The following is a 15,715-nucleotide window of genomic DNA, read 5'->3' as shown; positions in this document are numbered from 1 at the left end:
GAAAGACTTGTTTTGAACACAGAAATATCTATCAAGAAAGTAAACGTTATTTAAATAAGAACCTTAAATCAATTCAAAATTTCTCGACCTTCTCTCTGCATGCCACTAATCCAAAGTAACGCCAAGAAAGGAACACTGAACAGTACACACCATGTTTCTTAAACTCTTTAGTAAAGTTTACCCTTCTGTATTACCATGTCAGTGATTCATTTTGAGCATGTCTCTGTAGACATTTTAGAACACTTTTTTAATATAAACCTCAATCTGCTTTAGAAAATAAGACGTTTGTTATCCATAAATATTTAGGTATAATAAAAATACAATACTTACAATATTTTACAAAATCTTTCTGAAAATCCTTTCTGGTGTTGACAAAAGCACGTCCTCTCTCAGTTCCAACGACAAACACGTCTGTTTCATACACTGCGATGCAGGCCACTTCTGCCTTGGACTTGGCCAGCTCTTTACACTGAAATACAAATAAGCAAATTGTATGTTACATACAGGTGTTTAAGAGTACTATTTCTGCTGGATGAATAAAACATCTCCTCACTTCAACTCTCTGACTACAGAATCTGGAATCAGAGGAGTTCCTGGTTTCTGGCTTAGATAATCAGATAAAGAAGAGAGTCACCACTGTGTTTACAAGTACCTCTCTTTCTACATAGTTTTTAACCCCAATTTTAAACAGGAGAAAACAGAATTTTTAAGAAAAAAAAGGCAAAACCCCCTTGCAATATGTTACAGGTCAAATCCCCATGAAACAGATCCAGATTTGCACAGGGGCTTCCTGCGAGCACTCTCAACAGCACCACCCAGGAGACGTAAGGGGTGCAGGAGCCAGCAGAGGCACAGCGGATCGGATCACTCATGCAGCTGCATCGGGGGGGCTCCAGAGCTGGGGCGCCCCCCCCCAAAGAAAGGGGAGACCTTGGGCAAGGGAGACTCGAACGCTCACAGCAGCTGGGGTGGCTCAGTCAGTTAAGCGTCCAACTTTGGCTCAGGTCATGATCTCGTGGTTCATGGGTTTGAGCCCCGTATCAGGCTCTGTGCTGACAGCTCAGAGCCTGGAGCCTGTTTCAGATTCTGTCTCTCCCTCTTTCTCTAACCCTGCCCTGTTCATACTGTCTCTCTCAGAAATAAATAAAACATTTAAAACAGTTAAAAAGTAAGATTACAGCCACAAATGTTGGGTGGTTTTAGAAACACAAGGTACAAATAAGTGACATTCAGAAAGTAACAGTATATAGCTACTAAACAGATTCAAAACTTTAAGGAAATAATTTTTCAAATTTCTCAAACTGTACAAATAAGGGGAAAAAATGCCTTAAGGCGGGGAGGGCAACCAATCCACAAATTATGTTACACTGACATGTGTGAGACGCAATGCTCCCTAATACTAGTCAGTAATTAGGAGGGAAGATACACAGCCTCCTCCGAGAGTATACTGTATTTAATTTCAGTGTGTCAGAAAATACCGAAATCTGATGCATATAAATCTGTGGGCTGAAATACTATGTCTCCAGCTGTAGTTCTGTAAAAAGATGATTAAGTAAGTTGTATTATACCATCACAGGAATGCAAAAATACAGCAAAATACTTAATAGTTTGCTTTAATGATGTATACGATACAGGTTTCTTAAAAATAAAGAGCTAACACACTACATATGCAGTAAAAGGTGGCAGAGTAAAGTCAACTGCGGATACACAGCACATAAGAATAGAAATAGTAAGCAGGCTCTTAGGGCCCCCAAATTCTGCCAATGTTCTTCACACAGATACAATAAAACACCAGCATCAAACTCGAATAACAAAGTCATTCTGAGTAACTCCAAATATGACACATAAATTCAAAGCTAATGCTTGCAAAACAAGAAACTGCCTAACATATTGGTAGGTAAACAACTGAAATTAAATGTAAAAAATATAACATTTAGAGAAGAATATTCTGAAACATGGTAACAAAATTATTTGAAAGGCTTAAATCCGTAACTATTATTTAAGCAAAAAACCTCTTCTTGCTATACCAAAAAACGTACTCTATGTTTACAAAAACCACCACCCAGAAGCTCAATCCTACCCAAATGTAAACATTTTATAGGACGGTAAAGCCATCTCACCATGGACTCGAGAGCAGACATGAGGAACGTCACCACCATCCTGCTCTCCGAGGACTCCTCGTCTTCGACGGGCAGGGTAGACATTGCTACTTGGGCCATGATCCCTAGGAAGGCAGTAAGAGAGTGAGTGGCAGAAATTCACACTGATCTTCTAAACACACATCCTGGGCCGGTGAGGGTGCTCCACAGACAGCCTCATTTACAGTCTTCTTGCCTAAGAGGAAAAAATAAGGCTCAAAAAGTGAGTACTCGACTTGTCAAAAACTCCTATCCTGTAACTTTCCAACTAATTTCCATAATGTGTCAGCATAATCCCCCAAGATAAATTGAGATGTCACCCACAACCAGTTAAAATTTCTCCCAAGTGAGAGGTGAAGACTGTGAAGATTGTGTGTCCACAACCCAATGACAGGTCACAACAGTGCCACACAGGGACGTGGATGCCAAGTGGCCTTCGTCCCAGGCACATGCCAAGCGGGCAGAGCGGACAGACACTGTGGGAGAGAGTATCTTCTTTCTTACGAAGGAGGAAACAGTTTGTAGGATGAGTAACATCTAAGATTCCTTTTTAGGGGCACTTGGGTGGCTTAGTCGGTTAAGCGTCCGACTTTCGCTTAGGTCATGATCTCGCGGTTCGTGGGTTCGAGCCCCGCGTCGGGCTCTGTGCTGACTGCCAGCTCGGAGCCTGAAGCCTGTTTCAGTCTGTGACTCCCTCTCTCTCTGACCCTCCCCTGCTCACGCTGTCTCTCTCTCTCTCTCTCTCCTAGAAATAAATAAAAATATTAAAAAAAAAAAAGATTCCTTTTTAATAAGCATTTCATTCTCTTAAGTTTCTGATACTCGGGTATCAGCAAGGAGCCTCAGCTGGTCTCAAACACTGTAAAAATACAACACATAAACACCAAATAGTAAGTGTCAGCGAAGATGCGGAGAAAGCGGAACCCTGTGCACTGCCGTTAGCAGTGTAAAATGGTGTTCCACGGTGGAAAACAATTTGGCAGTTCCTAAAAAAATTAAACAGAATTCCCATGACACAGCAATTCCACTCACGGGTATGTATGCAAAAGAACTGAAAGCAGGCACTCTGATAGGTCTACACCCACGTTCACAGCAGCATTATGCACAACAGCCACAAGAGGCGCAAACAACCCAAATGTCCGTGGTCAGCTGAATGGAGGCACAACATGGGATGCATACACACAGTGGGACATAACAGCCTTAAGGAGGAAAGAAGTCCTGTTACATGCTACAACATAAATGAACCCTGAAACTATTCTAAGTGAAATAAGCCAGATGCAAAAAGACAACTGTTATGATTCTACTCATATGAGAGACCTTAATAGTCTAATTCATAGAGACAGAAAGTAGAATAGTAGCTGCCAGGGACTAGGAGGACTCAGTAGTGGGGATTTATTGTTAATGAACGCAGAGTTTTAGTTTGGGATGATGAAAAGTTCTGGAACTAGACAGTGATGATGACTGTGGAACAACATAAATGCACGTGATGCCAGGGAAGCACTTTTAAAAATGGTTAAAATTGGGGCACCTGGGGGGCTCAGTCGGTTAAGTATCCAAACTCTTGATTTCGGCTCAAGTCATTACCTCGAAGTTCATGAGGTCAAGAGCCCCGAGTCAGACTGGCTCTATGCAGACAGCTCAGAGCCTGCTTGGGATTCTCTCTCTCCTTTCTCTCTGCCCCTCCTCCACTCAGGCTCAAGCCCACACAAAAGTAACAGAGCATGGATACTTAGGAAATAAAACTACAATGAAGAACAGTAACAAAAACAATGAATACTTATCCCCTTATCTGTGAACAAATAGAAGCAATTTTGTTTTCCAAAACAAGATCTCTATCTTCAATAGAGATGGAATCTGGAAAAGCAGCATTAAGCAAGAGAATGGTTATATCATACAAATCATTTTCCCTAACAGCTTCGGTCTTTTCTTTCTCTTGGATAAATAAGTTTTTTATTTTAATTTTGGTTAATGTTTATTTTTGAGAGAGAGACAATACAAGCAGGAGAGAAGCNTCCAAAGCAGGCTCTACTGACAGCAGAGCCCCTTACGGGGCTCGAACTCAACGAACCATGAGATAGTTACCTGGGCCAAAGTTGTCACTGACGAAGCCACCCTGGTGTCCCTTGTATAAATAAGTAAATTTATATTAAAATGTGGTTCAGTCCAAATGGACAACATAAGTGTATTATTTTGCCATAACCAGAACATTCACTTAGGACATGCTGTCATTATTTCTCATACCATTTCTTAATAATTTCCCTTTTCATTCAATTCTCCAGCAAGGGAAAAAGGAGACATGTTCTCATTTTACAAATGCAACGATGTGTCAAAGGTCACAGAGCCACTATCAGTGCCAGAACACAACACAAGGATAAAATTTTCTGCCTACTGAATTTACTGCCTATTTCCACTTCTCACCCTAAATCGCCAGAAACCTGTCAAGAGGTCATTCACGCTCAGTAAGTGTTAAGAAACAGGAGACAGGGGCACCTGGGTGGCTCAGTTGGTTAAGCATCCGACTTTGGCTCAGCTCATGATCTCACAGTTCGTGGGTTCGAGCCCCGCATCGGGCTCTGTGCTGACAGCTCAGAGCCTGGAGCCTGCTTCAGATTCTGTATCTCCCTCTCTCGCTGACCCTCCCCTGCTCACTGTCTCTCTCTCTCTCTCTCTCAGAAATAAATAGAACATTAAAAAAAAAAAAAAGAAAGAAACAGGAGACAGAGGCCACACTGACGGTCCTGCAGGGGTGCCAGGGGCGAGGAGAGGTCCTGTTTCATTTCCAGATCTTCTCAGGAGGTATCACAGCACCATTCAATGGGAAGAACCTTGGAGGTGACCAGGACAGTCAGGCTTGATGGGGAAGGATTAATTTCGTTTGAGGCTTTCAGCTCTCAAGAAACGTGTGTATTTGCATTACAACAGAAATTCTGTGTCCCAAGAGGCCATTTCCCTGGATGATCTGGAGTCCAGGCTATTCAAGGAGCACTCCCTGGGTCCCCTCACCGGGTTACTGCTGCCTTCCTCTGGTCTTTCCCAGAAAGGAACTGCCATCACATAGCGGCATCAGCGACAGACACCAGGGACAAACACCCGGCCAGGCTGCTGACACAAGCTTATGGGACATGAGGCATGACAGGTACTGGTAGGCCCGGTTGTGAGCTCTGTGACCTCCAGCAAATCAACCACTTGCTACGAAGTCTCCTTACACCTATGACCTTTTATGAGCCCCCTCATTTTAAGTAAGAGTTGGAAAGACAAAAAAAAAAAAATCTATTCAATATTTGCTTTATTTGTTATCTATTTAATAGTCACAGCAACTCTGTAAGGGAGAAGAAAGTACAAAAGCAAAACAGAAGTATTCACAGAGCCTAGAAAAAAGAACTTCACAGAAGACAGTGTTCCCATAAAATACTTGAGCAGACCCATGTAGTCTTTCTTCTTGGTTTATTTTTAAAAGGGTATGTGTGTGTGTCACTAAAATGAACAACAAAAAAAGCACCATTGAAAGCAACTAAATTAGGGCAGTTAGCTCTGCGCTCAAGGAATGCAAATAGACATATTTGTAACTCTGAACTTCGTTAGTGATATTCTTTGGAACACAAAGGAGAATGAACAAAATGATCATGTTCTCCCTAAGACAGTAAGTACAAAAACAGAATGGATCCCCTTGAATCTTTTATATACAGACAAGGAAGAAAAATTGACCTGAGACAATTCATAGGGTGAACCCACATTAGACAAGAAAATGACTTCAAGTTTCTGGATTTGTAACCTGTGTTCGCCCCCCACTGTGGATCTCTGATGTAGTCTTGGTAAAGGAGGGGTGGTGTACGGAGAAAAAGTGATCTCTTTACAAGGCAGCCATCCAAGGTAGAAGACCGACAGTCAAGGAACAACCTAGTGGGTGCCCAACACTCAGAGATATACTATCCAACATGGTAGCTAGTAGCCACATCTATTTTAATGAAAAACTAAAATTCTGCTCCTCAGTTGCATTAGCCACTTTTCAAGAGCTCAGCGTCCACACGTGGCTAGTGGCTACCATAGTGAAGATCACAAAACGTGTTCGTCATCATAAAAACCATACTGCTTAACCAACTGAGCCACCCAGGTGCCCCTTCACAAAAACCATACTGCTACAGAGATTACACAATGTTGCATAAGTTCATTTAAGCTTATTTGTGAGAATTCTCATGACCCCCTGATCCACTAGGGTAGCAACAGCTGTAACCCCTGTGGTAGGTGCCCTGAGAGGAGGAGCACAGAAATACAGGTTTGTGTTACGCTATGGTTAAAATGATGGGGCGCCTGGGTGGCTTAGTCGGTTAAGCGTCCGACTTTCGCTCAGGTCATGATCTCGCGGTTCGTGGGTTCGAGCCCCGCGTCGGGCTCTGCGCTGACTGCCAGCTCAGAGCCTGGAGCTTGTTTCAGTCTGTGACTCCCTCTCTCTCTGACCCTCCCCTGCTCACGCTGTCTCTCTCTCTCTCTCTCCTAGAAATAAATAAAACATTTTAAAAAAAAATGAATGTACGACATCAGGAACACAGACTCTCAAGATAATAAAATTCCAAAGAGGCTAACCCCCTATCAGGACAGTGACCTTGCCTCAATGATCAATCGGCATCATCCACTCGCCACATTACTTATTCTTACAGCATAAATTATTTCTCCCAGCTACGTAATAGCCCATCAAAATGGAATCATAACAATTTCTCTAAACATCTTCATAAATATATCTTTTGTTGGGGTGCCTGGGTGGCTCCGTCAGATAGCATCTGATGTCCGCTCAGGTCATGATCTCACGGCTCCTGAGTTCAAGCCAAGTCAGGCTCTGTGCCCACAGCACAAAGTCTGGAGCCTGCTTCAGATTCTGAATCTCCCTCTCTCTGCTCCTCCTCTGCTCACACTCTGTCTCTCTCTCAAAAATAAACAAACATTGGGGCACCTGGGTGCCTCAGTCGGTTAAATGTCTGACTTCGGCTCAGGTCATGATCTCACCATTCGTTGGGTTTGACAGCCAGCTCAGAGCCTGGAGCCTGTTTCAGATTCTGTATCTCCCTCTCTTTCTGACCCTCTCCTGCTCACGCTGTCTCTCTCTCAAAAATAAATAAAACATTAAAAAATAATAACAAACATTAAAAATTTATTTTTAATTATTTAAAATTTTTTATTTTAAATGTAAAGCCTAGGGGATATCTGAGCAGCTCATTGGTCAAGCATCCAGTTCTTGATTTTGGCTCATCTCACAGTTGTGAGACTGAGCCTCACATCAGGTTTCGAGCTGAGCATGGAGCCTCCTTAAGATTCTCTCTCCCGGAGTGCCTGGGTGGCTCAGTCGGTCAAGTGTGCCACTCTTGATTTCAGCTCAGGTCACAATCTCACAGTTCATGAGGTCAAGCCCTGCCTCAGGCTCAGGGCTGACAGCACAGAGCCTGCATGGGATTCTCTCTCTCTCCGTGTTTACTCCCCCCATCCCCGAAATAAATACAATTAAAAAAAATAAAAAGATTCTCTCTCCCTCTCCCCTCCCCACCATACTCTCACTCTCAAAAACACATAAATATATACATAAATGTGAAGCCTCGGATTAAGGCAGGCTCCTCCAGGTATCTAGGAACACTACCTGCCAGGGATCACCATAATCCAAGTTCAAGGCTTCAGGTTCCTCAGGCCACCCAGATGCTAACACAGACCACACAGGGATGCAGAATAGCTTAATCACCCTCATCCAACTTGAGGTCTTATTGGGGGGAGAAAAAAAAGGGCCTCCTATTTGATGCCCATGTTTTGTGCAGGCTCTGGGCTTCCATTTCTGAGCCTCTCATCTCATAAGGTGGTGAAATTGGTAGAAGTGATTTTTCATTTCTATTATCTGAGTTCCCACTTTCTTTTTACTAGCAGCCTCTCTGTATTAGCCCTTCAAGTTCCCATCTCATCGACTGTTATTTTTCCCAGTTTTATTATCTTTAAAAAAAATTTTTTTAACATTTATTTACTTTTGAGACAGAGAGAGACAGAGCACAAGCTAGGGAGGGACAGAGAGGGAGACAAAGAATCTGAAACAAGCTCCAGGCTCTGAGCTGTCAGCACAGAGCCCGATGCAGGGCTCGAACCCACGGACCGCGAGATCATGACCTGAGCAGAAGTCGGACGCTTAACCAACTAAGCCACCCAGGCGCCCCTTTAAAAATTTTTTTAATGTTTATTTATTTTGAGAGAGAACACAAGTGGGAAAGAGGCAGAGAGAGGAGAAAATCCCAAGCAGCCTCCACACTGCCAGTGCAGAGCCCGATGTGGGGCTCAAACTCACGAACCATGAGATCATGACCTGAGCCGAAACCAAGAGTCAGATAGACATTTAACCAACTGAGCCACCCACATCCCAAATTAGGTGAGGGTGATTAAGCTATTCTGTATCCCTATTTGTGGTCTGTATTAACATCTGGGTGGCCTGAGGAACCTGAAGCCTTGAACTTGGATTATGGTGATCCCGGGCAGGTAATGTTCCTAGACACCTTGGAGGCACCTGCCTTAATCCGAGGCTTCACAATTATATATAACACCTAGGTATTACATAATTTTAGAACATTCTTATTAGTTCCACCAACTCTGGGAACCATACCTTATAATATTCTTTACCGTGAAGAATAACTTATGAATTTGCTAGGACGCATTCCTATTTCAAACTGCCCCAAGAAGGGAATTTTCACAGTCTTAGTTAATTATTCAGCCTAAAGGTTGCACTGGCTCGACGTGCAGCTAGATGCAGGAACACAAGCTGTCACTGGAGTTCTCTCTACTCCAACAGTCTTCTCCTTGAGCAGACGGGTTTCTTCCCTAAGGCAGAAACGAAAGCCACACACATCTTTAAGCTTACCACACATCTGGTACTATGATCCCTGGGGCAACAGACTATCGTATCTGCTACGATGTACACAAAATTCTGGGGGTTTGGGTCCCAAGCCTGTCCCCAGCCTAGCCTATTCACAGTGCCTGGGCAGAACAAGGTTATGTGGAACACATTGGGACTGGCAGTCTAGCTAGACCCACATGGAAGCGGCTTAGGCAGTTATTCAAAAGCAAAGCAGGGGGTGCCTGCCTGGCTGGCTCAGTCTATAGAGCATGAAACTCTTGAGCTCTTGAGCTCAGGGCTGGGAGTTCAAGCTCCACATTCGGGTGGCGCCTACTAAAGGAAAAAAAATATAAAAAGGCAAGGCAGAACAGTGTTTGCCTGCAGCCACCTTAGTCTGCTCTACTTCTTTCCCTTTTCAATATCCTTAATTCATTCATTATAAATGTTTTCGGACTTCATTTTGTTTCCCTGATTTAATTCTCCTTTATGAGTTTCAAAGGCGAACTTAATTGGCCTGTTGCTGTTTCACAGATCTTCTATTCTGGTCAACTATTGTTTAATAGATGGCCTTGAGGCCTTTTTTATATCTCTGAAAACAGACTCCAGCCATTCTTTACAATCTTCTTCTGTTTCTTGTTGGAGATCCATTTCAGGGATTAGGTTTATTTGTGTTCTTACTGTTCTGATCTGCTCTACCTCAAAATAAGCCAATTAATTAATTCCATATAAATTTTCATTTGGCCATACTTCTTCTTTTAGTTTATTGGTCCTGCTTTTAGTTTATTTAAATGCTAAACAGCAAAATAACAAATAGTAATTTTTAGTGAGTCAAAGAGACCTTGTGAAGATTTTCACACGACATTATCACTCTAACAAAAAAAGAAAAAAGGAAAACCCGAGGTCCGTAGAATTTATTATGGTGATCTCTAAAATATTACTACATGTTCAGTACTTCTGCTTCAAATCTAAGCTTCGGATCCCACTGGTAAGTGGAGAAGGTACTACATTACACTGATCCTATCTTTTTTTTTTATTACATTCATGCCCTATTTCTTTTTTATTACATTTTGTTAATTTCAACAACTTATCTTTCCATTTCGATCTTACAACATATGATCTTAATCAAGAAAAAAAACGAATCGAGGTAGTTTAGTGCAGCCTCCGGGCCAGCCCACAGGCACCAGCTGTCTTGCTAAGGTCATAAGGACAGTTAACTTCAGAACAAGCAACTGGAATCTGGATCTCCAAATTCCTCATCACCTCTGTCATGCACAGTAACAATCAGAGAAAAGCAGGTTAAATAAAAAGAAACCCAAAGTAAATACTTGCACAGTGATTAAAACTGTAATACTGAGCAATCTTTATGAGGCAGTGAATTAACTGCCACCCACTGTAAACAAACTGAAGCAAAAGGAAAGTATCCTTTTTGCCCATAAAACAAAGATGACGGTGGACGCTGAGGAATACTTTATATATCAACACAGTCACATACTATGAAGGAGTTGATTCAAAGAAAAAAAGTGAGTTACAAACCTAGTGTCTAGATGAACATGTAATTTACGTCACAAAGTGCAGGCAGGCACGATCAGGAATCGGACCTCCTCTAACAACGATGAACAGCCCTCAGAGTCGAGTTCGAACCACAGTTTACTCCAGTCAAATCTGAGTAAAAAATCCAAGACTCAGGAGCTACTTTCAACCAGGAGGAAATGGATTTAAACTGATAGAAGCACCAAACCGTTATTTTATTCTATTCTCAAAAACTTTACTTATTTTCAAATTTTCTGCAGACTGCTAGGATTATCTCAGCTATTTTTAAGCAATTAAGATCTGACCTGTGTATTTACATAAGTATGGTGAAATAACCTTCCAGACTGCAAAAATCAGTAACTTTCCTAATTCAATGTTTCATACAAAAACCCCAGCCAGATCTGGATCAATTAAAACAGAAAAGTTTCAAAAGAAGGTTAAAGTATCTACCACTAGGATACTGTCCATGGAAGACTACAGGCAGTATTCAGGACAGGTAACTGTACTGAATTCTGTAACTGTTTATCAGGCTTAAGAAGTAACAAAACAAAACAAGGAATACTTTTACCAGGACAATCTTTCATTCAAACTTCTTCAGTTGTTGACTCCTACCCCCCAAAATACAGCGTAGGGGGGACCTGGCTGACTCAGTTGGTAGAGCATGCGACTCTTAATCTTAGGGTCGTGAGTTCAAGCCCCATGTTGGGTGTACAGCAGACAAAAAAGATATAATACATTTAAAAAATGCCGTGTGACTTTCCATTACTGCAGATGGTCTTTTTCTGAGCAGGTATTTAGGATGCTCTCTTCCCGGGGCACCTGGTGCTCATTCGGTTAAGCATCCAACTTCGGCTCAGGTCATAATCTCACGGTTCGTGGGTCCGAGCCCCATATCGGGCTCTGTGCTGACAGCTCAGAGGCTGGAGCCTGCTTCTGATTCTGTGTCTCCCTCTCTCTCTGCCCCACCCCTGCTCATGCTGTCTGTCTCTCAGAAATAAAGAAAACATTAAAAAAATAATAAATTTTTAAAAAATAAGATGATCTCTTCTTTGTTTTTTTGGTGTCTATTCCAGTTGTCTCCATTCTTTGAGATCTAGTCACAGTTATTATTTGCATATGAGGTAAAATGCAAATTCACCAACTCATTTTATTACGAAAACTTAAAGTTTTGACAAAATTTGACAAAAGGCACCATCATAGTCTAAAATACATAAACTAACAGAAACATCTTCAGTGAGAAGTATAAAAATAACTTCAAGTATCACTTAATTCTAAGGAGAAAGTAAAATGGGTTCTCACACTTGTAAAAATATAAATTGTCAGGGCTCCTTGGGAGACTCACTTAGTTGAGCACCCCACTCTTGATTTCAGCTCAAGTCATGATCCCAGGGTTGTAGGATGGAGCCCAGCATAGGTCTCTGCACTGAGCATGAAGTCTGCCTAAGATTCTCTTCTTCTGCACCACCTCCCCCCCTTAAATAAGTAAATAAGTAAATAAATAAATAAACCGTTGGGGTGCCTGACTGGTTCAGCCAGTGGAGCATGTGACTCTTTACTTGAGGTTGTGTGCTTGAGCCCCACATTGGATGTAGAAATTACTTAAAAACAAAATATTTAAGTATATATATATATATAATTATTCATACATTTCCTCAAAATGATGAGAACTAAAAGTTAAAATTCATCATCTAGGATGTTGCACATTTTATCATAACATGGTACCTAAATTAATGGAAAGGATCCAATAGTTCGATCAGCCATCTTTATCTTTTTTTTTCTTAATGTTTTATTCACCTCTGAAAGAGAGAGAGAGAGACAGACAGACAGACAGACAGTGTGAGCAGGGGAGGGTCAGAGAGAGAGGGAGACACAGAATCTGAAACAGGCTCCAGGTTCTGAGCTGCCAGCCCAGAGTCCGACGCAGGGCTCAAACCCACGAACCGTGAGATCATGACCTGAGCTGAAGTCAGACGCTCAACCGACTGAGCCACCCAGGTGCCCATCCTTATCTTTAATAAGAGTTAGCCACATTAAGATTAACTTGGAATATCACATAATACTGGATTCTGACAATCTTCTAGGCTGCCTAAGTGTTACAACCTCTGAAATTGATAATATTTAATACCTCCACTTCATGTTCTACTTGTAATTACTAAGTAATAAAAGCTAAAAAATCTGCTTTTCAGGAGAGGAAAGTCATCCCTAAAATGTCAGTATACATTTACTACAGTTTGGACTGCAAACACAGAATTTGTGTCAAATTTTTTTCAACGTGCTGCCACTTGTTCTAATTACACCTACTTAGTAGCTTCTACAGAAAACTTGTTTAAGGTAACTCACTGACCCTATATTCACATGTCTTCTGATGGATACCAAAGGAATTAACTTGATGTGTTTATGACAAAAGGGAGGCATCTGCCTGACACATTTTACAAAGCAGAACTGTTTTTAATTTTTATTTTTAAAAATTTTATGTTTTTATTTATTTTTGAGACAAAGAGAGACAGAGTGAGAGTGGGAAAGGGGCACAGAGACAGGGGAGACACGGAATTCCAAGGAGGCTCCAGACTCAGCTGTTGGCAGAGCCCAAAGCAGGGCTTGAACCCACAAACCGCGAGATGATGACTTGAGCCAAAGTTTAACTGACTGAGCCACCAAGGTGCCCCAAGCAGAACTTTTGTTTTTAAATGTAAGAACAGCTTATAACTTGGGAAAACAAAGTAAACTGCTCAAGATTACAGAATTATTAAATAAAATGTAATCAAGATCTGACTGTTAATTCTCCATGTTCTTTCAAACCACACCACCTACTATAAAATTTAATCTGACTTTTAACAAATTCCAGAAAAACATGTAGTTTTTTTTTTTAATGTTTTATTTATTTCTAGGAGAGAGAGAGAGAGAGACAGCGTGAGCAGGGGAGGGTCAGAGAGAGAGGGAGTCACAGACTGAAACAGGCTCCAGGCTCTGAGCTGGCAGTCAGCACAGAGCCCGACGCGGGGCTCGAACCCACGAACCGTGAGATCATGACCTAAGCGAAAGTCGGACGCTTAACCGACTAAGCCACCCAGGCGCTCCACATGTAGTTTTCAAAGACTCAGATAACAACTATCATAATGAGACTTTTAGGTCCACATGCTAACCTTCATTCTAAAAAATAAAAAGTCCCAGGCTCGAGAGAAAAAGAAAATCCTCAATTCCAAAGAGATAGTTTCATTATCCCACATTATTGCCACACAAAATACTTACTAACGAGGCCAAGCACGGCACACACAGAGTGATCCAAGTTAACCCTGGTCAGGGAACAAGCAGGCGTCACGTGCCAACCAGGAGAACACACGGAGAACTGTGACATTCCTGGCTGCATGCAGTGACAAACTCAAATTGAGGGACATTCTGTAAAATGGCTACCCTGTAACCTTCGACAAGTTCAAGGGCACAGAATTTAAAGACTGAAGAACTGTTCTAAAGTGAGGTGTATTAGAGGGACAAGACGAGTTGTTGGATTAGACCCTTTCGCTACAAAGTAACATCTGGCAAAACCGGAATGAGGTTTCTGGGTAACAGGTGTGTGGGAAATTTTTGTTTGGTGTTCTTGTAACTATTTTGTAAGTTTACAAGCGGTCCAAAATAAGTTCTAAAGCACTAAGTACAAATGTGCCAATGATTAAGCTGATTAAAATTTCCTTTGCCTTATTTCATGGCTGTTTAGGTCTTGCTGTTTTTTGCTGTCAAAGGTAGGCAGGATGTCAGAAGGAGGAGAAAAGCAAAGGATGCTAAACAGTAACATATTGGTTACAATTGGTCTCTATTAGCTTCAATAAAACTGGAAATGGGCTGTTTTTCTCCCTGTTTGCATTTGAAAGAGGGAGTGACTAGAAACTCATACAGGTAACCGTGCACCTGGGTGGCTTAGTCGGTTAAGCGTCATGATCTCTGTTCGTGATGATCTCTCAGTTCGTGGGGAACCCTGCGTCGGGCTCTGTGCTGACTGCCAGCTCAGAGCCTGGAGCCTATTTCAGAGTCTGTATCTCCCTCTCTCTCTGACCCTCCCCTGCTCACGCTGTCTCTCTCTCCTAGAAATAAATTTAAAAATATTAAAAAAAAAAAAAAAAGGTAACTGTGCCCAGAAGTGAAAGCACACACAACACTTCACTTCACAGATTACCAAACTTCTCTACAAACTGCACATCAATTGGTAAACCGAGGTCTTTTAATCTGGACAGTATCTGCCATGGACCGTACACTGGTCAACGGGCGGGTGCGGGGAGCCTCTGACCCCAGCACCCACACAGCGGTGGCCTGCATAGTGAGCACTCGTACTGAATTCAACAAGGAACACTAGGCTCCTGGCTGATATCTTCTAATACTAGAACTCAGTCATACTGAATGCTACCAAATAGTAGATCACTGGGTAGAATGCATAAGTCAGAATGTGTAATCAATAATGTGACCTCAGGTATGCGTTCATGATTTTCAACCTTGTAGCTATCTTCTTTACTAATAAACAGTTAAGTAAAATTACTAGTTTATCATTACCTATACTTTTTTGAGAGAGAGAGCAGAAGTGCAGAGAGAGACAAAGAATCCGAAGCGAGCTCCAGGCTCTGAGCTGTCAGCACAGAGCCTGATGTGGGACTTGGACTCAGGAACCGTGAGATCATGACCTGGCCCGAAGTCGGACGCTTCACCAACTGAGCCAACCAGGTGCCCCTCATTACCGTATCATTACCTATATTTTAAACGTTAGTATCAGAACTGGAAATCAGTATAACATGGTGGTTAAGACCAGGGGCTCTGAATCCAACTGCTTAAGTTTACACTAAAACAATCCCTTAGGGGGTGCCTGGGTGACTCAGTTCGTTAAGCATTTGACTCTGGATTTCAACTCAGGACATGATGTTGCTAGTTGAGGGATGGAGCCCCGGGAAGTGCTCTACACTGCAGAGCCTGCCTGGGATTCTCTCTCTCCACCGTTCTCCAGCTCATGTGCATATGCGCTCTCTCAATGACTAAACTTTAAAAACAAACAAACAAAAACCCAGAAAACTATCCCTTACGGTGTCTGGCTGGCTCAGTTGGCAGACCATGCAACTCTTGATATCAGGGTTGTGAGTTCAAACTCCATGTGGGTGTAGAAACTGCTTAAAAATATTTAAAAAAAAAAAAAACAAAACACCAGTCCCTCACTATG

At 42.1% G+C, this 15,715-nt stretch overlaps 1 protein-coding gene across 6 annotated transcripts in view; it reads right to left on the bottom strand.

The window, feature by feature from the left end:
- Positions 1 to 15,715, bottom strand: part of GTF2I (general transcription factor IIi) — a 113,831-nt gene that overhangs the window by 85,835 nt on the left and 12,281 nt on the right. For all 6 annotated transcript variants that reach the window (XM_077777962.1, XM_077777957.1, XM_077777958.1 and 3 more), the window contains exons 2-3: positions 2,121 to 2,224; positions 331 to 469 (exon numbers count right to left, since the gene is read on the bottom strand). In XM_077777962.1, the coding sequence (XP_077634088.1) occupies positions 331 to 469; positions 2,121 to 2,219 (238 nt within the window). In that variant the 5' untranslated portion in view covers positions 2,220 to 2,224. The remainder of the gene's footprint in view (positions 1 to 330; positions 470 to 2,120; positions 2,225 to 15,715) is intronic.

This window comes from Crocuta crocuta, unplaced genomic scaffold (genome assembly GCF_008692635.1).
Source record: "Crocuta crocuta isolate KB4526 unplaced genomic scaffold, BGI_CrCroc_1.0 scaffold217, whole genome shotgun sequence".
In the NCBI taxonomy this organism is placed as follows: Eukaryota; Metazoa; Chordata; class Mammalia; order Carnivora; family Hyaenidae; genus Crocuta; species Crocuta crocuta.
Note: the sequence above shows the minus strand (reverse complement) of the source record. Positions and strands in the feature narration are given on the sequence as shown.